The 24,293-nt window shown below is 36.6% G+C and overlaps 1 protein-coding gene across 12 annotated transcripts in view; it reads left to right on the plus strand.

Annotated features, from left to right (window-relative positions):
- LOC118776356 (calcium-activated potassium channel subunit alpha-1) overlaps positions 1 to 24,293 on the plus strand; it is a 198,286-nt gene that overhangs the window by 115,470 nt on the left and 58,523 nt on the right. For all 12 annotated transcript variants that reach the window (XM_036526673.1, XM_036526681.1, XM_036526698.1 and 9 more), the window contains exons 6-9: positions 8,025 to 8,100; positions 10,107 to 10,182; positions 10,740 to 10,910; positions 12,699 to 12,790. In XM_036526673.1, coding sequence (XP_036382566.1) covers positions 8,025 to 8,100; positions 10,107 to 10,182; positions 10,740 to 10,910; positions 12,699 to 12,790 — 415 coding nt within the window. The remainder of the gene's footprint in view (positions 1 to 8,024; positions 8,101 to 10,106; positions 10,183 to 10,739; positions 10,911 to 12,698; positions 12,791 to 24,293) is intronic.

Here is a 24,293-nt window from a genome sequence, read left to right on the forward strand (position 1 = left end):
AGGGTGATAATGATGTGGACTTGTGTCTGTCATGTGGTCACGTCATGGCAGAATGGCAGCTGTCTGTAAGGCCGACATACCAGCTGTTCCGTGGCTTTATTCACACCAAGATAAACACGGGTGAACACAGTTTAATAGATAGGCCATGTGCCCTATAGTAGGCAGTGAGAGTTTCACAGGTGTTCTGCCCCAGGTGGGTGTGAATCAGTGCGCTCTGCTTGGTTTACCCCTGCACTCAAAAATGAATGGTTGAACAAGAATAAAAGACTCTTGATTTCACTGGAGTACTGGAGATCTTCGAGCAATAAAACATGCTTGAGAGAGGAGAGAATCAGGCATTGCTAATATAATGCTGTAGAAGTGGATGACGAACAATGAGCAGTGGTTGTGGTGTGTTTGCTCGAATACACTCTTTGGGTGAATTTTGATCACATGTGTTGAAGTTCTTTTTCCTTTTTTAAAGTAACATGAATAAGTATGTGTGATCACCATCTTCTTTATTTTGTGGCTTCACTTTGACATACGCCTCCTCTCATTTGTCACCATGAAAGCAGACTTCAAAGTACTTTAAACTTGCTGGATAAATTGTTCTCAACAGTAAGTCACCTCCAAATATTCATGGGTGTGGAGAATTACCATAGGGACATGCTACTGCATTAGTTTGATGCTCATTTTGGTAATCCTAGAAATTGATGAAAAAATAAACTTCTGATAAAACTTTTGCCAACCCATTTTCCCATCCCATTCATTCTAAAACTCATAATTGCAAGACAGTCCTCTGTGGAATGCAACTGAAAAGCAATCATCCTGTATTTTATTAATCTTATATTAGAAGATGTGTGTCCTTTTTAGCTGATTTCCAGGACGTGAATTGTTGATGCAGCAATGTGGTGTCAAAGTGAGTATTCTTGGAGCTGCTCTCATGAAATAGAAATTCACCCCCTATTGTAAATGACCTCAGGCAAAGATCACTTTTAAGAGTGGCCAGTTAGGAGTTTGAATTTGCTGCTCTGGCAGAGATAGTGGAACCCCCCCCCCCCCCCCCCCTCCCTGTACAGGTGTCTCCTCCCTAATCTGCAACTCTACTCCCATCACATGTTATGCCACAGATCACTGGGGATGGACCCTGTTCATTCACCATGCTACACCATTGTTTCCGTGTTTGCCATTGGTTAATTTTTCTGTTAATTTACATTTTTTAACCACAGAAAATATATATTCCAAAAACAGAAATAAAACAAACAACCCCCCCCCCCCCCCAAAAAAAAAAAAAAAGTCAAATAACATATAACAACACCTTGAACTGCAGATACAAAAGTGGATGTGCTTGTCAGGTAACATACCTGGGACTGGTATTCCTAACCTCACAGGGTATCCATTGGCTTTACTTACCACAGTAAGCGTGGACCTGTGTTAATGTGCCATTTGCTTAAGTATCTAATGTATTTCATTGTGTATCATCATGTAATATCATGTACGTTATCTTATGTATTTCAGTGTATCTTAGTAAAACCCTGTGAGTTTTGTTTTCTCTCCTGCTATTTGTGAGGATGAGTTATGTAACATAAATTCTGAAGCTGTTTACTAAAAGAGAGGTATTTTTTCTTCTTCCCACAAGCCATTGAAGATGAATAGTTTTTACATCCTTCGGACATACAGCAAAGAAAAATAAAATGATAAATAAAATTGTATATCATATGCCAATTCTCTCTGGTCTTCATAAGATGTTACAGTGTTTCATCTGGAGTGTCATGTGATGAAAGTCACATGTCTGTAGCTTCAGTCCTCAACCAATGGAATGCTCATATGGGTAAAATGTTAATCTGGGTGTGGGAGGTTGGGAAATCCAGTAAAATACCCTGGGGATGACAAGAAAAACACTCCCTTGTGAAAAGGGCTTTAGAAATGCTTAAAAGCAGGGTGCGAAATACGGAGGGTCTCAGGGCGTCCAAGACCACTTGATTGACACTTGAGACCCCCTGAAAGCCTCAACAGCAAAATTTTGGGGCGTCTCTGGAAAAATCTTCAAAAAATTATTTGACACTTGCAATTGTCACTAAAAATGTCTTTTAACCCTTAAAGCCCGACAGATGCAGCCTGCGTCCAGATTCACATCCCTTTTTCTGGGTTGAATTGCTCATGAAAGTATTCATCGCTAACGATGCTAGTTGCTTGCCTATGCGACAAAGTGTTGGCGAGAAAAATAATTTTGAATTTACATCAGATTTAATTATAGTTACAATCTGCATACAGCTCTGCGTCCATCTCCACACCTAATAGTCTTGTTTGAATTACTCACAAACTTGTCATTGCATAGATATGGAACACATATCGCAAGAAAGGGTGGAACCGAAGCTTTGTAATGATGCTAGTCACATGTACATACTGAAGTAATCACGTTATGAAGACAGATCAAACTTCTGCAAAGTAATATCTTGACTGATTTCTTCACCCATTTTCATGCTCCTCCTTCTCGGATAAATAAGTCACAAAATCCCTATCGCACAACGTACCACATATCAAAATAAACAGCAGAACTGCCCTTTCTGATGATACTAGTTGTTTCTCTGTGCGACAAAGCTTGAGTAATCCGGTTGAAACCACAGCAAATTTCTGCATTGTCTCCATCATAGGGATGACATTACATCTGTCTTTGTTTGGAAAATAAACACAAAATAATTTATTTGCTTTTCATTGCAATGATTCTAAAGCTGTGGTCAAAAGACGTGCGCAGGTTTTCATAAAATAAAGCACATTCTTCATCCAATGATTCAGTGACAAGACTTCAGTGAATAAAACAATGGCATTTATTTCCGTTAGGCACTAAGCATATTTTTTCAGATTGCTAAGTCATGTTAATGATATAAGCCTTTGTGATGTGTGTGCAAAGCATGTATAGCCTAGTTGATTGCCTTGGCTTGCATCCATGAAATCTTGTATATTGTGTATTGAGTCTGTGTAAGACTTCAGCATAACACTGGAGCACTAGGTAGGGACACACCTGCCAACACTCCCGTTTTCCCGGGTTTCTCCTGTATTTCAAGGCCATCTCCCAGCACCCTCCCGTTTTGTTGTTTCTCCTGGGAAACTCCTGTAATTTGCATGGCAATTTGTATGTTTGTCTTACCCAAGTTGCCAGATCGTCTATGAAACACAGTCTACACACAATCCACACACTACGTACAATTATTTATTTACTATCCACAACAACATTAAAAGAATATTGTAATATTAAAAGAATATTATAATACCAGCAAATATGAGCAAATGCATCATACGTAATTTCATGGATGGAATGGTAGGACATTTGCCTGTTATCATACATACTTACACCCACATGCAAAGGACACCAATGCACTGTGGCCACTTTGGCAAATGAATAACCCCGGTTATATCTATCCTACAAACCTGAAAAGTAGCAACACCACCAGGATATATTTCTTTAGTTTTGCGCTAATATGCTTTTCCTACCGAGTGGACAAGTTAAAAACCGTTTCATAAATATCAAACACATATTGATCAGACCGTTGTAATCAAACCCAACAGTGTCTCATTCATTTTCTACTCTCTGTCATGCAAAATGTTTGTACTTGAAGGCTGCCACCTAGTGGCTACATTTATGTAGTGCTTTGGATCTTGCAGGAAGTGATCTAGAAGTCATTAATATGGCATTTGGAAAGTACAGGACATATTAACTTAGAAATACAAAAGTAAAATTTAAGATGTGACATTGCACATATATGTGTAATGAGCGATAAATACAAATCAACAGAACTACAACAAGTGTCTCCATATCGAATGCACGATCATAAAAATTACTTAAAGTGTAAGACACTTAAAGTAACACAGTACACTAGAGTAGCCTATACTGTACTGTTTATACAAGAAGGGTTTATATATAAACCTTATTGGTAAGAATATGTTCACTTTAAGTAAAAACTTCCTGACAGGAAGTCCCGATATAAACGTGTTCAGTGTTTCAGAACATAATGGACACGGTTAAGCCCTTTTCATACATTACTTCCTTTCAAAAAGACCTGGCAAAGTGCTCTATGCATGTACTTCATGTTAGCAGCCGAACCCTGTGGAAACGTTTTACAGCTGAGAATAATCTGGGCTTTGGGCACACAGCACATCATCCTGCTCTGAAACCTTTATCCCCAGTTGATTGAGAAAATCGCTCTGTGCTGCCGGTTTAGAGGGCATGTGACCCAGTGCGCTGCCCTCGTGTGGGCCGTGAAGCCGCCACACAAGCTACCCCTCTGAATGGACTCTGTGCTAGAGCGGTTGTCATGCTCTGAATGGGCAGCTGTCCACTCCACAGATATTCCGGCTGAAGGCGATGCTTTGACATGTGTATGCCACAGACACATTAAAGTTAAACTTTACGCTGGCTAAAGCAGTGCCTGAGAGCATGACCTTTTCGATCTGTGTTATTATTGAAAGGACTTTAATTAAAATTGCGACTGTTCAAAGCATACTGTAGTTTCATGGAAAAAAAAAAAATCAAAAACTTTTTTCCACTATGTCCGTGGTATACTCAAAATGTTATGGAATGATTCACTATATGTGAACTTGTGAAGGTGTTGTGGTCAGTGCCTGCACATTCAGTTACATGTTACTTTTTTAAGTTTCAGCAGTGATAAAAGTTGTGGCTCATTCAAATGTTAGCTGTGTAATTCATGAGCTAAAAGAAAAATGTAGCCATGCTTTTGTGTCTCAGCTGTCTCAGCTGCACTATTGTACACTTAATGGAGACTCAGAAACCTTTTATTATTACGCTGTTCCGATCATCCTGTGTTTTTATGTACTCAGTTTTTGATGTCGATTTTTTCAAAACGTTCCTTTCACCAAACATTTCTTCCTTTTGTAAACAATATATTTCAGGTATACATTGGTTGTATCATGAGGGAAGGGAATGAGAGGCTTCCAGAATGCGTGATGCAAGATATGAACAAATATGGAACATAAAACAGAGTTTTCAGAATGTTACACAGAAAAGGACCAAATTTAAAATGGAAAAATAAAATTCAAAAAAAGAAATCAAAAAAGTCAGTGAAACTAACAATCAGTCTGAAAAAAAACTGCTTTGGGATTTTTGGTGCACATTTTCAGCTAAAAAAGAAAACAGCCAGTATTTGATACATCAGTTGTGATTAATTCAGGATTATCGTTTTTTTTTTTATATTTCTAAATCCCAAGAAGAGTTCAATGATTGCAAGAGCTTTTCAGCTCAAAATGCTTTATTGGTTGGTGAAAAATGCATGTGACTTGCTTTCTGTTAAATTGAATGAGAGAAAAAGTCTGCCAGATTCTAGGCTGTAGATTACAAAAATGAAACAATAACGGAAACCAAAAAAAAAAAAAAAAAAAAAAATATATATATATATATATATATATATATATATATATATCAGTGCCTGCAGATATATATATATATATATATATATATATATATATATATATTTATATATGTCATTCTATGGCAGCAGATGAGATATACTGCCCTAGCTGGAGTCGGCGGTCTTGGTGTCTGGCCTCTGTCTTTCCCTGGGTGATTTCGAAAGGAGCTTATGCTGTAATATCCTGATGGAAAGGGTTTTTTTAAGCTTCAGTCCATGACTGATCATAACCGGGATGGCATGTGTATCCCTGCTAAATCTGGTCCAGACTTTCCCTGGGACCCTGCATTCTCCTTTCGCTGGTGCGCATCAACATGTTTAGCCCATATTTTGTGGTTAAAAACACTGAACTAGTTACAATCGTTGTGATGGTCAAAGAGCGAACAGCAGGAACTAGAAATCCCATGGGAATTGGAGTCAGGAGCGGCTTGCTTCAGTCCGCGTGAGCAGTGGGAAATGCGGACCGGAACATGCTGATCCAATGTGGAGCTTAAAGACCACGGAACACTTTGACTGCCGGAGCTTTGTTGTCTGCAAAAGGGGCAGCCTGTCTGCACATAGATACACAGAGTCATGATCCCAACCAAGATTCTGGTGTACCGGGGGCCTGACGGGGGAACCCGAACAGAGTCCCTTCGGAGTACCAGGAGACGCAAGAAATCATGTGGGGATTTGTTTCACAATGGCTATCGTGTCAAACTTGGCCATGGACAGGTTTCAGAGAAAGAAGACCAAGACAATTTCCACTACACCCTCTCTTCCTGTTTCCATATGATCTCTTACTGGGGTAAGGACTTTGTGCCAGAAGACTCAAGCATTTGTTTGCAAACTGTAGCTACTTCTTTGCTGTCTAGCCATATGTACAAGATGGATTTAACTTGTGGTAGTGTTGGTGTGTGCAGTATTTGGGAAGCTGGCAAAAAATTACTGATGACAAAATGACATTTTAAACAAAATTAGAAAAGGGTTATTTAATTTCTGAGACCTGGAGGGAACAGTCATTGATTTTCTGTCTTTTGCTTCAGCAGTAAAAAAGATCTTTGGACTTAACAAATAGTTCAGTATTGAACAGTTAAGCTAAATGTTGGTTGTCTGGATGGTTTTAAGGCACTTGTGCCAGGGACAGTATTGCTTTTACGTTTTCATGTTGAAGATTTTCATTATGTTTCAATGGCTTTTGTTTCACTTTCAGAAATGTACAGACACTATAGCTGTGAGATTCCCTGAATGATACAAGTATATGTCTCTTTGATCATTTTCTGAGGCTATGATGGCTTCCTCTCCTCAACAGAAAGTACCTGTCCTTGTCAGAGAGCCAAAAGTAATCATAGATGGACCCTGCAGGACACAGACTAATCTGGACAGGAACAAATTTGGTGTTATGTAACCTGTTATTTGACAGACGAGGTTTTATTGTGTCATCAAATCTTTCCATTCTCAAATACTCCCATGAATAATATTGACATTGTGCAGAGGTTTGGAGGCGTCATATTGTAAATTTGCATGCTACCCACATTTCCAGATTTGATCCATACTAATTTTTGCGTGTGTATAACGTTCACTAAAAATGAAATGCTTTTTGTTTATGTACTTTGGGACTGAACATATTTGGGCTGTAAAACCAGTTTATTACTGAATGATCTTAGACATGTGGGCATTCACAGTGGCTTGTAAGATCAGCAAATAGAAGTTTTGCTATAAGAGTGGAATAGAAGAGGCAACTTGTTAAGAGTGTTGTTATAATTCGGTAAAGCTTGAAAACTTCTGCAAAGCACATGATGTGGAAATGTACCTAGCTATCTGTACATTGGCGCGGTGTTGATGTGTTTTTCCCATGATGGTCTGATACTACCAGAGGGGGCCACAAGTACTTGCATTTGTGTTTTTGAAAGACTGCTTATAATGTATTGCTGCTTTATAATTTCACCTCTGAATTGTCACATTGTGCCTGGTTAAGATGCTGAGTAACGTAAGTGTGAGATCTACATGCAGTTATGGGAATCACAGCGAGCTGTGTCTGGCCTGGGAGGGCAGCATGACAGCGTGCAGGTTCTGCTGTCCTTGGCCTTGCACAAGGTTGCCCTTGAACCCAGGGCAGTTTCATGATGTGATGGTTTTGAAATGGTTACAGATTTTTCACGTCATGAGAGTTACCCATTCAATCAGATCCCCCCACCTGCGTGCCCTTTAATCCAGGTTTTCATCTCTCGCAGTTTCATTCTTATAGCCCCAAAATGAAATCATTTGCCTGATAGAAGCAGCCTCTACTTATCATGACGATTCACTCAAGACAAAGTATTTGATCTGTTTAGAAGCTTACTTAGAGTAATTGTATTATTATTATTATTTTTATTTGAGGCTGTTTTTGTTGTTGGTTTTTCTTTCCCATTTTAAATAGTTTTGTGAATCTTATTTCTGAGTGGGGCTGTGAATTTTTTTTCCAATACTGATGAAAGCAATCAAATTCTTAAAGATGGATGAGCATTTCAAAGGTATGATATTTTGTTAAGATGCGGATAATTTGTTGTTGAAATAGTTGCTCCCTGTATCCATAATTTTCAGATGGAATGGAATCCAGAGAGGAAAAAATGGTTAATTGTTCATTTGTTTTCTTTCATACAGGTTTAAGGTTTTTGAGGGCCTTAAGATTGATACAGTTCTCAGAAATTTTACAGTTTTTGAATATCTTAAAAACAAGGTAAGTTAATGTTTATTTTATTCAATTTTGTTGTATGCAGCCAACTTTCTTCATAGATATATGGCATAAAATCTAGGAAACTATATACAAAGCAGAATATGATATGTTGATGTCATTAATTAGCAATATAAATTTAATCAGCACCATAATGGAGAACCAGTTGTGCACACATTAATGTTGTTTATGCAAAATGGATCAACACAGTTTATTGGAAATATTGATATGTTTATAGTGGTGCAGAAAAAAAAAACATAAAGGTGAACTGTAATTCACTTCGTTTACTATGGCTTCTTATGCCATAAAGGGATACTGGCAAAACCTGAAAATGAAGAACTCAGAGGAAAAAAAGGAAAATATTGGTATCCGAATGAGGAGAGCACTGAAATAAAAAGTGGTGATTAATTGCATAAAAAATGTTAATATTACATATTAGTTATAGTTTAGTTGAAGAATAACAAACTACTTGTGTTACTGAAGTAGTTACCATGTAGCTACAATAAGTTTCTCCCCAATTGTTCACATCTGAATCTGCATGTATGAGAATTTCTGGTTGCAGTCCCTGGTTTTCCAGCCTTACTCTCATAATCTAATGGCATAAAAAACCTTGCCAGACTATGGCGACTGTGCACATTTTACTTTTGTTTGCTCTGTTTGCATTGTAAAATTGTTCTTAATTATTAGATTTCTAGATTAACAATGTGTAATCATGAACAAGAAAGTTCTTACGACTAACCTGAACCCTTCTTGGCCATGTGTTTTTATTGATGATTACATGATATTACCTTTTTACATTACCAATACTATAAAGATGTAGTACCTCATAACACGTGTGCCATTCTTGTAAAGGAGGCAGTATGTGATAGATTGGTCATTTAAGTCTGACTTTCTCATCTAAGAAGGAAAGTTGTAATGGACATCTATAGTTGGATCTTTTGCTCAAACATCCTACACTTTCTGGGTTTGAATTGAAGAGCTCGCCTCATCCCTAATATAACATTAAAAAATAACCAATTGATTCACACATCTCAATCGTTAGATCCACTAAAATACCCCATTAATTATATAAATATACAAAAATTGAAATAATTTTTCATTTTTTAATTCATGTGCTTTCTTTTTGAAAGCTCTGCACATAACCTCCACCCGTTTTCCTGCTGCTTAGAATTAAAGCTTTAGCACAGATGTCAGGAAGAGCTTATAGCTCAACAAAATGTTTCAGAATAATCCTTTACTCAATTTAGTCTGCTGGTAAGGACAGAGAGAGTCCTCAACACATGAATGAAATGGAAGAGAAACTGCAAATGTATGTGAAAATATTCAATCAGTCACGCATGACATGGGTCTCTGTTGTAATAAATCTTGAATTTAAATACATGTACTGTGTGCCAAAGCTTAATGAAGGTGTACAAAAAATGGGAGAAGAAAAGCAAACAATAATGAAAGCCCAGTGTTTACCTAATCACCAAGATGTTTGAAATCTCTTTGCTACTGAGGTAGTTCATTTAGGTGTTTAGTAGGCTAGTTTTTAGTTTCTGCTATTTTATGATAAGTTTTATGTGGCTGAGTGACCTCCATCCCTGGGGATACGATGAAAAGAAAATCCTTTGCTCAGCCACAATAAAAAATGCCAAAAAGGCAGCAAATCCAATTTATGTTCATAATAAAATGATGGCCTGCAGTTAGTTCTCAAACCAATCCATTTTAATTATTTAGAATACTATGTTATTATTTTTAACAGTCAGTATCACACCCATGATGAGTTCCAGTGTTTAACCAAAGCTTGAAGTTTAAATGAGTAATAAGAAATATTGCACAATATACAAACATTTTAGCACCTTGCAATTAAGCTTTGGACAACTCTTATCTGGAAATCTGCCATTTTGACACGTGCTGTTCAAAAGTATTTTACTCTGGAAAAGATCAATTTATCAATTCTGCTTTTTTCATTGGGGTATTTCATTGATATTGGATTTGGATTTCATTGATCTTGTTCATTTTTTCAACAGCAATTCCATCAAGCTTGTGAACCTGTGTTCCATCTTCATCAGTACATGGCTAACAGCAGCAGGTTTCATTCATTTGGTAAGTCATTGTTATAACCAAATATCTGCACAAAATGTACATCAAATTGTACTCTTGTGAAAAGGTGCATCTTTGCTGTAGAGCCATAGAGCACTACTGGCCAGCACTGTAGGGCTTTAGGTAAGGTAGAGTGACCAGTTCGGCTAAGGTAGGCTGAGGGATCTTCTCCCAAGTGGAGTGTTGCTTCATCAGGGATAGCAGTAAACATCCAGATGTACATGTGGGCAATATGTAAAATTCCCAAGTGTGTGTGGTAAGCAAGTACTTTCGGTTTTGTTCATTGAAAACATGCAAAAACGTAACATATTTCATAAAATGTCAATAGTTGCAGTGAACTTTTTGGTGTATAGAAAACTGCCACTAGATGGTAGCATAACCATTAGGTGAGAAGGCACTGTAGTATGTTAAGGTACAGCAGTAATAAGATTTTACAATAACACTCAGAATGGTGAAGATGATTCACATACACTGAAGAAATTATCCAAACCACATTTTTCCCACAACAATTTTTTTTTTTATGGCGAATGTACTGTAATGTATTTTGACATCTATTCCAGGTGGAAAACTCAGGGGACCCTTGGGAAAACTTCCAAAATTCCCAAGCACTTTCCTACTGGGAATGTGTCTATTTACTCATGGTCACAATGTCCACTGTGGGGTACGGAGACGTTTATGCAAAAACCACCCTTGGGCGCCTTTTCATGGTCTTCTTCATCCTCGGTGGTTTGGTAAAAATCAGTTTATTATTTCCCTCCAACTTCTCTCTATCCATCCACATTGTCACACCTTCAATCATGGATTCCCAAGTCAAAAAACGACAACCCACATGCTACCACTCATAAAATATCAAGTCCATCTACTTAGTAAACACCTGGGGTTCTTCTCTGAAAACAAAAAGACTCTAAAGCATCAGCCTTGTAAAAATATCTATGTCCTCTGTAATTGCAACCATAAACATGCTCTCATTTTCTGATGCTTATTTAATAGTTGTGAAGAATCTGAACAATTCCAACCTTCTGCTAGTGTACTGGTGTAAATGAATAGTTGGGTGAACTAGTGATAATTTTTCAGGGAAACATCCAAGGTGTGTTTGTAATCACTGTTAAGTAAATTCAGTTTCACAGTGTAATACGTTAAAGAACTGTTACTCTTAATTCTCTGTTGCCATATGTTTAATGTAACTAAATTATTTTACAGTTACTAGACTTAAATGTAAATGTAGTGCTCAGTGTGCAAGGCCTATGTTATGCACAATACTTAAAGAGATTTTCTGTTGTAATGTCAGTTACAGCTAGCATTAAAGAAATGGAATATGAATGTTGCATAATATTGTTGCTATTTCTTTAAAGCAGTATGCGGTTTCAGGAGACCCCACCCTTCTGTGTCCCTTTCCCAAATTCCAACAAACACAGTGACGGGCAGATGTACCATAGCCCAGCCTGGCAGTCACAGGGACAAGTAGTAGCCTCCAGGCCTCAAAGCACTATAGGGCTCTTGTGAGGATGAAACTAAAATAGCAGTCAAGGAAAACAACAAAACTATGTTTTGGAGCATTTTAATTGAATCCATCTTAGGCAAGGCAAGCGCTTACAAACTAGCGATGTGTCATACCATACGGTTGCCATAGCAAAGGCATTTTATGATTTTTTAGTTTTGGAGAACACACAAGTCTTTCTTGTTAACGTCAGTTAATTGCCTGATATTATTATTGCACATTTTTATCTGGAGCACAATTAATTACTTTAGCATAGAAATGCTGTAAATCATGAGCCTAAATCACATTAATGTCATGATTAAATATTGTGTTTGGAAATAACTTGGGGCAATCTACAATAGGCCGTTGCTATCCATTCCTCAAAGAACATTGTATTTGCGTTGGAAAGTGGAGTGAGATTACCATTGGAGCAGACAGGAGGCAAAGCATAGCTTTCATTAGAGTTTTTATCAGGCTTCGAAGTTTGCAAAATGCATCCAGCTCATTTTACAGAAATCCTAATGAGTCTTAATGCATTTTGCAGCTGTGCACCATCAGGCTGCTCTATTCAAATCAACCTGACACAAGTGTTTGTTGGACAAAACATGGCACATAGGTTTTTTTTCTCCTCTTCATCACTTTAAAATATTTTTTTCTGTCACAGCATGACATGAGGTCAGCTGTGAGAATTTTTTAATCTACTTTTTTTTCCAAACCCATATCTGTAAAAACTGGGGCTTTTTCTCATAAAAAAATGGATTTTTCAGATTACACCCTCCAATCGGCAGCAATTCAATATTTTAGTATTATTATTTTTTATTTAAGCTATCCTAGATGCAAACCTGTTTTGACACTTTATATTTCCCCAGTTTTTTCCTATTTTGAATATATATTTGACAAAAAAAAAAAAAAAAAGATTTTTCCTAATCGATCTCATACTTTTGTTTTTTCAGATCTTACGGATATATCTTAAAAATGACCCACTCTCCTTCTTTGGCCTATCTTTTTTAGTCTTTTCTTCTGTCTCCTATCTTCTCCTTAGGCCATGTTTGCCAGCTACGTCCCTGAAATCATAGAATTAATAGGAAACCGCAAGAAATATGGTGGTTCCTATAGTGCGGTTAATGGAAGAAAGTAAGTATTCCATGAGGCTCTGCTGCCTGGGCCGCAGTAGAACACACTCTCTGCATGCCGTCTTCTCTTTCTGTTTCATGCATGTAGGCCATGTTTGCTCGCTACGTGCCCGAAATTGCTGCTCTCATCCTTAATCGGAAGAAATACGGAGGGAGTTATAACTCGACACGAGGCAGAAAGTAAGTCAAAACTAAAACGAGGTGTGGTTGTGTGACCTGAGTCCCTTTTGGAAGGGGGGGTAGACTCTGACCCCACAGAAACATGTTCTTTGTTAACTGTGATGTCAGACTTCAGCATTGAACAAGTCACACAGTGACTGGAGACCTTGGCCATGAAAAAAGGCACATGTCATGCTGCTGCTGTATGTTTGTGTATAAGCCATCATTGTGCTTTTTTGATTTAATACATCCTAGTGTTGCATTTTAATTTCATGTGAAACTATAGCTTTCATGAATAGTTGCTGTTCTCTGTGCTTTAGTTGTTAATTTATTCTATTTCCTATATATCATGTTGTTTGATCACATGTGTGCTGAAATCCACTACAATGCAATGATATTTTCAGATTTATTTTTAATGTCCCATATGGCAAATCTCTTAGTTAGTGTGACACCTTTCTTTTGCCCATGGACGGCAAGAGACTTAACACTTAAGAAAATTTCTAAACAAAAGGTTTTAAATACATGGCAACACCTCAGTCCTCCCATTTTGAGGGTTGTTCTTAACTTTGACCAGTTCATTTTGACAAATGTAACATTTGTCATTACAAGATTAATTTTCCAGTCATGGTGATGAACACAATATTTTCTGTAAGAAAGAATAAAAAACATACTTTTCAGTCAAAATTAAGGACAATTTGGGAGGGGTAAAAGCTACTGTAGCCACTAACATCATAGAATCCATAGGCGATAATAATAAGAAAGAAATACATTTATTATTATCTATATTCAAATTTTGATTTGTATCTTTTTTTAGACCCAGATTCAATCTAATCTAATTATCTAATCTAATCATATAATCTAATAATCTAATTATATTAGGCTTGGCTTGTACCTTTGAATTTCAAATTAAAACAAATGTTATTTTTGTTAGTTTCTTACGTGAGATTTTCTTTTTTCAATAATGTCGGGAAATGGCCAAATTCAAATGAATTCAATATGAACACATTCTTAAATAGATTACTCAAAAGTTTAGGACATTTTGGTTCGATTGGATCTGGGACTGAATTTTGTAGGGCATTAATTCATTTGGTCTTACAGTTAATTCATGATGTACAGTATCTTTGTCAGTTTTCTGTTTACATGAGTTCCTGCACGTTCTTTGTCTCTTGAGGTCTGGTGGCTTTTGCATGCATATGCAATTTCCCAGAGAAAAAGCCAATGTCTTGTCTGCTTCTACCAATCCATTTCCCATCACTGCTTTCCATATATTTGGCCCTGATCTTCAGTCAGCCCCACACCCTGAATGTCTGGATGCCTCAACTTTCTTAACGCAGCCCTCGATTGTTTGTGGCCTGCTTGCCCACATGTCCTTGTTCTTTGTGTCTTAATGTTGTAAACAGAGCCTGGTATTTTTTTTTCTCTCTCTCTCTCTCTCTTAATGTCTTTCTCCTTATTGTGAGCCTCCACCCACTTCCCGACTTCAGCTCTACATCAGCACTAAGATTGCCTTATTTGCATTGAAGTCCAGCAGCTGGCACAGTGTTACTGCTTAAACTACTCAAAACAGGTTCTTGGTCACGAATTGCTTTCATCATGTCAGTTAAAGGGTATGAGGATTGCAAAAAAAAGCCATTAGCACCCTTTTGTTTGGGGCTGTTTTCCTGTCAGTGAAAAAAGATTGATGAACTGTTATGTTTGGCCTGAATATCTGCATTGGGATATGCAATCCGGTGTTGAGAGAACATGTCCTCAAATCCACTGAACTTTTTCTCCCCAGTGATACATGTATGTGATTGCAATTAGTGGTGCACAACTTCCAATTCTATAGTCTAGCTTAAATGGAGCTTAGTTAGACATATGTCTACCATTTCAAGAGGTTAAGGAAGAAGCACTAACATAACACAATTCATTAAATGTAAAGAAACAGAAATGAGTTTGGTCAAGAAATAATCCATAGTATGCTTGCTACAGGTCTTTTGAGGGTTATGTACACTATGGCATTCACTGTTGAGGAAGCTGAAGCTGATCATACATAATACATAGTAACCATGCACAGTATGATCCTAAATAAATATATACACTGTTTAAGCTTTTTTTTTGTACTTGAACTATTGTTCATGTCTGGAGGTAGCAGAGTATATGAATACCATTTTCGATTATTCTGTCTTGTTATATATCGATATTTCTTGTTTTGTAAAGTTTTAGCATAGCAGTGTAATTAGTAGAACATAGCAGACTAAACTTGATAAACGCAGGAAAATACATACATAAAAATGTGTACGCAGAAGAATATTCATACATAAAAATACTCTTCAAAGATTATCTCACACTGGGAATCTACAAATTTAATTATTTTAGTGATGTTGAAATAAGTATTGTAACCTCAAACCCTTGACCTGGTTTCAGTGACTTAAACAGACAGGGAAACAAATGTGAATAGCATATGGACTGTTAATGTTTTTTTTGCCACCATTATAAATGAAATGTATAATGTATATATAAACACATCAAGTGTAAGATTTTGCATAAATGTCTTCTTATGGGAATAAGAAGCTACTTGGCTGGACTACCTTGGTGGGCACAGGAGCACATAAGCACCAGCCATTATAGTGAGCTGGCTAGCCAGCAGGTTATTTATCTAGGGTCCATGTTATATAAGTAGCTAACTGGTTAAAACTAAAAGACTCCAGTGTAGCTCAACAGTTAAGGTGCTTGCCTTCAGCACATTCTGAGGTCTATGACTTGGGCTCGATACTAGCCATGTCATCACATAATGATGATGAGAATCCCACAGTGCCAGAACAAAGTGACTTTCTTCTGCCAGCGATAGGGGTACATTATGTTGAAAGAGGTTGCTTGTCTTACTACTCTCGGGCACCTTTTACTTGACAGGCATTTGCAGGTACAGGTTGCCTGGATGGCATCAGTGAAATGAACCCATCTTCCACTGTAGTGTGCTGGGTTACTTGTAATGTGAAGTGTAGTTGCAGTTGTCTGAAATAACTAACTAGCTTGCTATATTATCCAGCTAGCTAAATTATATGTTATTTATAATATTACACCTGTGGATAACGTAACAATCATAATTTTGTTTGCTAGCAGTGGATGGTAACCAGGTGGTGGTGGGGTGGTTTGGGATATAGTTATAGATGTGTGTGAAAGAGCTGATGCCAAGAATTCTAACATCGTCTTAATAGTTTTACATAGTTTCTCCTTAGCAAGTGAAGTTTCTTACTGAAACCATAATATTTTAAAAGAGAAATATTTTCATATAGAGTTGAGTTTTAGCACATGCATTGATTTTCTTCACAGAAGAAAATCAATGGGGTAGAAAGATGATAGAAAAGTCACAATACTGCAATAAATGGCTATAGCTGACTAATTACCTACATTAATAATTATGTTAACTATGTATTTGTTTTAAAATTAAATAATTTGTTAATATATATACACGTTAATGTTAACTGCTTAACCACTCTTGTGTTTTGCCATTACTATTAGCCATTGCCATTAGCTAGTAGTAATCAGTGTACTGCATAGCGGATGGCTAACTTATAGTGTCTCCAAACACAAACTAGTTAGCTTACTAATTAAGAATATTACCTTGCCTGCTAAGAGTTTTACATAGCATAGCTAGTCGTATTTTCTTTCGGGCTTGCTACATATGATATGTGATGTGTCTAATAAGATTGGCAGTGATAGCTAAAACATATAAATTGCATTTGCTAATGAGTCAGATATCCTAGCTAGTCAGTGCACCTAAACTTTAGCTAGCGCCACTGTAAAAATACTGTAAACTAAGTTATGCTTGCTTCTTCTGAAATTTTCATTATAGCAAATATATTAGAATTGTGTATTTTTTTTCCTGTATCCTTGATAATTTGCATGGAGAGTGGCACAATGTTTGCCATGCTGAATAAATATTCTTTGGCAGAACCAAGAATAAAGTAACTTTTTCCATAGAAAAAGGAAGATTCAGCCACTTTGGGAGGTGTTATTCTGTTGTAAATATGCAAAATGCACATTAACCAAGCTTAAACAATAAAAGTATAAATATATCACTGTATCCTCATCCTGCTTTACCTCCACCCTCTATCCCCCCTTGCTATAACAGATGAAGTAATAAGATTCTTGCATAAGCGTTAATCTATTGCAGGGATCTTTTCTGGTATGAAAAAAATGACATTTTTGCATACTTAAAAAATGTCATACTATATGACAGGCTGTGATTTCTTTTGTATATTTTACCATATTTTGGTAACAAAGTTAAATTAAAAAGGCAGAGTTTACATTTTTGAAATTAGGTTAGGTGTTAAACATCATAGCAAAAATATATACTTTTATCAGGTAATATTTTAGCATGTGTGCTATGAATATTATTGAAAATGCTTATAAATCCTGAATTCTGCTGTTTTTATATGTTGACATGTTAATATAATATCAAGGTTAGTGGAGTGTTACATGAGTAATTTTGGATGGGGCAGGGCTAGAGGTAGATACTCATCATTGTCAGCTCTGAGTCTGAGGTGTCTGGTGTTGTAATTGTGAAGCACTGGTCATACAAGATTGGTTTTAGATGTTTTTCCTACTTTTCTAGTACTACTTTAATATTATGAGAGCGAGTAACATTATTTAAAAAGTACATTAATGTTTTTTATGCAATTATGCCATTCTATATAAGATATTCAATGCTAATAAGGAGAATACTTCATCTGGAATAGGGATGTAACCAATCTGTTGATTTACTGACTTTCAGTCACAGGTGTGAATGTAGGCAGTAAAATATAAATTTTGCTAAACCTGTGCAAGAGTATTTACTTGTAACTGCATTTCATTGCAGAAAAATGCAGTGCTTTAACAGAAAAGATTCAATTCAGGCATTGTTAAATGACTTAGTTGTATTTAATAATGTAAGTAGTATTAATGTAATAGCATCAATATATATAGTTGTAATGATTTAATATGATGTACCTTGAAAATCAGTCTAAACCAATCAATACATTCATGGGAGAAGAACTCAGCCTGATGGTTCATGATAAAAAAGGTGTTGTACTGCTGTCCAGCTTATATAATGTTAAGTGATCTTTATTCTAGTTACAATTACGTTTAGTCACTTAACAGATGCATAGTGGTTAAGGAGCAGGACTTTTAAAAACAAAAGGGTGCTGGTTCAATTCCCCACTTGGGCACTTACTGCCTCAGTGAATATCCAGCTATATAAATGGATGACATTGTTAAAAAAAACTATAACCAATGTAAGTTACTCTGGATAAGAATGTCTGCTAAATGCCAATAATGTATTGTAATTTACATCCAACACATTCTTTTCCTGAGCAATATACAAGATGTACATTTTAATGTTAAGTGTCAGTGCCAAACAGGATCAGGACCACAAGTTTTAGGATCTAGCTTATCTATCTACATATGTGTCAGGGCTCAGGCACGGACTCAGACACATATGTAGATAGATAAGCTAGATCAGACACAGACCACACGTACTCAGGTTCCAAGCGGTTTATTGGAATCATTGGACAAAAGAGTGATGGCAGAACAGGCAGGGTCAAAACCAGGCAGGCAGTCCTAAGGCAGAGCAGGGATCAAAAAACAGAAACAGGCTGGGTAAACCAGGTAGGCAGGCCAATCAGGCAATCAAGGCAGGGCAGCAGGCAGAGACGAGGTCAGAAGTTGGTACCAAAAGCAACAACAACAGTCAGGCAAGTACAAAACAGACAAAAACCAAGACAAACTGGCAACAAGACAGAGACAAGCAGGGAATATAAAGGGCTGGGGCTGACGAGGAGATAGGATGCAGGTGGGCAGGCAGGCAGGTGGAGGTGATCAGGTAATCAGGTGGGCAGGGACAGGGCCAAGAGCGGGGCAGGGCAGGAACACATGGGAACAGTAAACAAAAGTACATGGACAACGCTGACAGACAGGGAGAAACACCACAACAGCAGCTAGGGGGCCGAAGTACTGACACATTTGTATGCAACAAGGCCTGATTAAACCGTTACTTTTGTGATTTTCTTTTTTTTACATGAGCTAATAGTAATATTGGCTAGCTATGTTAATTTAATTGAGCTTACTTTGAAAAGATCCATTACAAAAACAGCAGATTCTCCAGCATCCCAATCATGCTCAGTTACATACCGTTAGGAGATAACTTGACATACTGTACCTTGACAGCCCGCAAACTTTGTTAGCTGTTGCTAATGTTAGTGAAGTGTTATACAATTTATCTAACATTGCAAAATGCACATTATGTTGATTATGAAGCCTAGGCTATAAATACGCCCATTCAATACCTTCTTTCATTGAGTAATTGAGTGGGGGTGGAATGTATTTGCAAAAAAAACTCTTTATTTCAATAAATTAATGCATTTTCTAATTCATCAGTATTTTGACACACATTAGGCATCTTTTACAGGGATTATTGTGACAAAGCATGATGACCGAGCATTTGTTAGCTTGCATAGTGCACAAAGAAGCCTAAAATGATAAAAATAAAATGATAGAATAGAATAGATAAAACATATTTCCAGCAGGCTACTTTTGTTTCTCTTACATTTAACTTAATGAAATTGATTAATTAATTAATTTATTTTATCACATGATCTGCGTTGAATCAAGTGAATGATTAATCAATAATTGTGCAGCCATCAGAACTGTGTTTTTGAATGCCTTTCTGTACCCTTAAATTCTGAATTAATGGGGTAGATAAATGGATCTCAGCCTGTGGGTTGTGAGAGGGGGTTGCAATTGGGTTGCAAGATACACGTTATACCCCGTTGACATTTACACTAAACAAGCTAAAAACTGCACTGGCTAGCATGTAATACTTTGACATTTATTTCTGCAATAATAATAATCAATTCAATATTTGAACAAATGTCAGGCTACATTGTAATACTGGATGGGTCACAAAAAGTGTTTTCACTCATCAAGTGGACATCGGAATGTTTGGGATCCTTTGGAGTAGCATGCATATGAAAAATTCAACATACTCATTCAGCTCACAATAAACCGCTTTCAGTCTTTGTATATTAGTATTGTGCATTGGATGTATGTAATTTATTTGTGTAATTGTATTTTATTTATCACTTAGCAAAGGCTTTGAATATGTCTTTTGAAATGCCATATGAGCTCCAGAGCTGAATCTGCTGCTCTATTGATGACATGTTTGGCAAATCTGCAAGCTGAAGCATCTGGAGTAACTCAGTGGTAAAAAGTTGACAAGTTTCGCAACAGCAGTATTTTTCCTGAGGAAAGGTCTCTGATAACTGCATACACAAACCAGGTTGTAAATATATTTCTCCTGCGTATTTAAATGTGTTGTTCCTCCATGGAAGCAATTTTCAGTAAAAAAAGGGCTTTCACTATTGCCAGCCTTGTTCAGCTGGACTACTTTAGACCTCATGTATTACTATTGTAGAAAATGTTCTCCATCTTAAAACAGTGAAATTAAATGAGGATTGCTACGGAGGACTTTGTATAGAGACGATTATGTTCCATTGTAATTCATATAATTGAAAATGAAATAACAAACAATGATGTTTATCCTTACTACGCTATCCCACAGCATTAAATATGATTTCCAAAAGACAATATCCATTGGTACTTACAAAGAAATACAGCTGTAGAAAATGAGAATTATTAGACAATTTGAATTATAGCACATCTTTTGAGACATCCATACCTATAACCAGGTCATTATGGCCACAGCATGCATGATTTTTTTAATGGCTGGATTTACATGGTCTTAGCCTTATACTATTGATATGTATTGCAATTGATTATACCAAAACTGGCATTTTGCAGTGTTAATAAAGGCAAAGAGATAATAAAATGGAAGTAGTGCAGTGAAAGCTACATATCTTAGTGTGTCTCCTAGCACTTGTGTGTGGGTGGCAGTGGCAACAGCTGGGTAGCTTCTCTGTGGTGTGGTCTGTTTGGAAATGCACTTCAATAGTACATTGATGTCCATCTGATTTTCGTGGAGAAAAATATGATACTTGTGCTTTTGTTGTCTTGATGTCAATTAGCAAAAACGTTGTTATAGCATTTTTCCATCATGATAACATTAATGTTTTGCCCAGTACAGAGGGTGTAAAGTGAGGGACATACCATGACCACTGGGGCATGTGTTTTTGTAGTTAGATTAACAAGTGTGTAAATAGCAGATGATGTTTCCTCTGATGTAAATACAGCGCTTCGGTGTGAGTGATGACTCAATTTCCTATTACCTGCCTCTGACCTGACCTGTTACATAAATGGATCAGAACAATAGTAGAGAAAAATAATAAAATCAGAGGTAAATATATTGTTAATATATAATATAAATTCATCTATAAGTAATAGAGATCTCTCTCATGGCAATAAACACTACTTTCAAAAATGTGCATTTTGACCTGAAAATCATATTTTCAGTATAGTTCAGACATGATTCAAAAGGCATACTAGATTTGTAAAAATATCAAAATATGTCCTTTCAATAGCCTTGTGGGCTACAGTATTTATCATGGGAATGATATAAAATTACATGTATAATGAATGAAACTTTATTCATCATCTTGAAGTGGCAAGTATACTAATTAGGTAGTTAGCTAGCACCTGGGGGTAGTTTATGAGCAGCAGAGTAAAGCAGTGCTTTGTGCTGCAAATGTTTGGACACTTTGGCCTGTGGTAAAAAAAAAAAGGAATAAGTTGTGTGTATTGTGTATGTTATATTGTAGGATATGTTGTATATTTGTATAGAGACTTTATTGTAGTTAACTAGCTACATACCATTGTAGTGTTTATAAATATATGTAAGTAAATGAAAAGCATGGTTCTGATTTGTATGTTAAAGCAAGTTTGTCATCATTTCAAAACATGGAGTTGAAACATGAATATCTTTAAGTATATCTTAACTAGGTGGATAGTTAACTAAATAGATAGCTCATGATTAGGAGTACGGTAGCAAACAGCAATTTGGGAAACTGGGCTCAGAACAAGCACTGAAATATAGATGTGATGTAGCTAGCTAATATTAATATAGCCAATATGAGTTAAAGAAGTAAATACTCTCTGAGTCTATTAAATAGTGTTATAACTAATTAGCTAGATAGCATGCTAGGTAAGTAGGTACATTAGCTATTACTGAGAATACAGCATGCTAGTATACTCTCTAGATTCTACTGGTGAACCCTCAACCAATTACAAATGCATTTAAGTATTGTACACGTGCAACTGGCTGAAAGTTATTGATGTTGGGATTATGAGGCCTAATCTTGAAAGCTTCTGTCAGTGAACATACAGTACCACACAATGCAATTCATAAAATTGTAATGATAGTACCACAAATATATTCTTTTTGGACATTAAGATTGTATTGCAGAGATTAAATTTAGAGTTTTGTTTATTACAGTAGGTAGCTCAGCAGCTACCTTAGTTTGAAATGCAGGTGGTGGTTATTTGTCTTTGCAGATGCCCTACTGGCTGAAATAGCTTCACATGTACATGTAGCTTCACTTAGGAATGTAAGTTACATAGGTAGAAGCAAAATTGAACAGTTGCGATTACAATGTGGCTCATCTTGGACCTGTTGTCAAGAGCACAAAGTATCTGGAGCAAGACCTGGAGTTAATGTTATTTTTAATTTATAATTGGATGTGGAGGATTTCTGATTGTGTAATGCGGAATTAAAAAATGCCACATTAAACAATCATAAGGAATAGGAGGAGGAAGATAATGAAGACAGTGCAAAAAGTCCAGGTAAAGCCATTTATTGTATGGCTTGACTTGGACTTGTTGTGTTCAGTTGAGGTTAGATGTAAATGTTTGTAAAGAGTTAGGTTTTAGGGTCATTGTGTTCCTTCTTCTGTTGGAAATCCCAAAAAGGGCGTGACATTTTGTGCTGTATTATTAGGTATTAGGTATGGTGTACCAACATTTAACATGCCATACCTGCTATCCCAATACATGATTTCATCACTTCAGATACAATCTAAAGCAAAGTCATTTATTAATTTTATTTACTAGTTTGTGTGCTGTCAAGTTATATCTTTTGATAATTTCAGCTATGATCAAGGGAAATTATTAGTATAACAATTAAAGCAGTAGCATTTTAGCTACTGGTGCTGATGTGAAGGGTGATTTTGAATGTTTTCAATTATTATTATTATTTTTTTTTTATCTCAGATCGTTCACTGCATGCTTATTGTGCATGATTTATTTTTCTTGTATTTCTACTTGTTATTTTTGTCATTTGTGTTGCTTGAACAGTATACAATATTGTATACATTTTTGTGTTATTAGCTATGCCCTCACTATGATGTTACTCTTCATAGTTTTTGTCCATATAAGGCATTTAGAGGGATGTTTTAAATTAAACTTAAAATAGTTACACAATCCTTGTGCATAGATTAATTGGAAAATTATTCTATTACATTTGTTACAACTGAGGTACTGGACATCCCTTAGCTGTCTATCATCTGTTTATAATTGATACAGTTGATTTAAAACATTGCATAAAATAAAAGTATTTTTTCTCTTGAACTCTGTGAGCCATCTGAGGATGGTCCATAGGGAATGATCATGAAGGGTGAGCTGCAGTATTTAAAACGTAATTCACAATGGACCAATCAGCTAAGGCAAACTCCCATATTATAGACACAGGTTCTGAAGTGAGAACAAAAGCCCTCCAAGCAGTACAGTGGAAAAAAGATAAAGAAAATTAAAGACACATCATTCTGGGAGATGAAACCAACCAAAATCAAAAGTTTGCTTTTTTCTTAGTTGTAAATATGCACCAAGGTTTGTGGTGAAGAAATATGATCGGTAGCACAGTCACGCACCACTGACAACTCATCCATACATGGAGACAAGATGTCTGAGAAATGCTCTTGGACTGAATATGTGCGTGGCAGTGGTGCATTATACAGTTAAACAGCACAGACCCTTGTGTGTCAGACTCTGTTGTGATTGTTTCCCCTCTAAAGACACAATTTAAAATTGAAATAATACACCCAGCTATCCAGTTGAAATGCACTCTCTGGCATGGCTGTGCTACTGAGACGTTAGCTGAGCAAACATCCAGGACAGCCTCCTTGACTTCAGAAAGCCAAGCGTCCTGTTACCCCCGGTCATAATATAGTAAGGCTGCCGAGGACAGATCTGCAGAAATGTTACGTTCGGCTGCGCCTGACAGTCCGTAGCAGACGCTTACCCTCTCAGCAGAAACCAGCCCCGTCTGCTGTTTGGCTTGTTTCCTAATGATCTGTTCTCCATTCAAAAGGAAAATTGCGTCGATTATGTTTTGACATACACACCTGAGAAATAACAAATGCACTGCTCCTGCAACAATT

This window comes from Megalops cyprinoides, chromosome 1, assembly GCF_013368585.1.
Source record: "Megalops cyprinoides isolate fMegCyp1 chromosome 1, fMegCyp1.pri, whole genome shotgun sequence".
NCBI lineage: Eukaryota > Metazoa > Chordata > Actinopteri > Elopiformes > Megalopidae > Megalops > Megalops cyprinoides.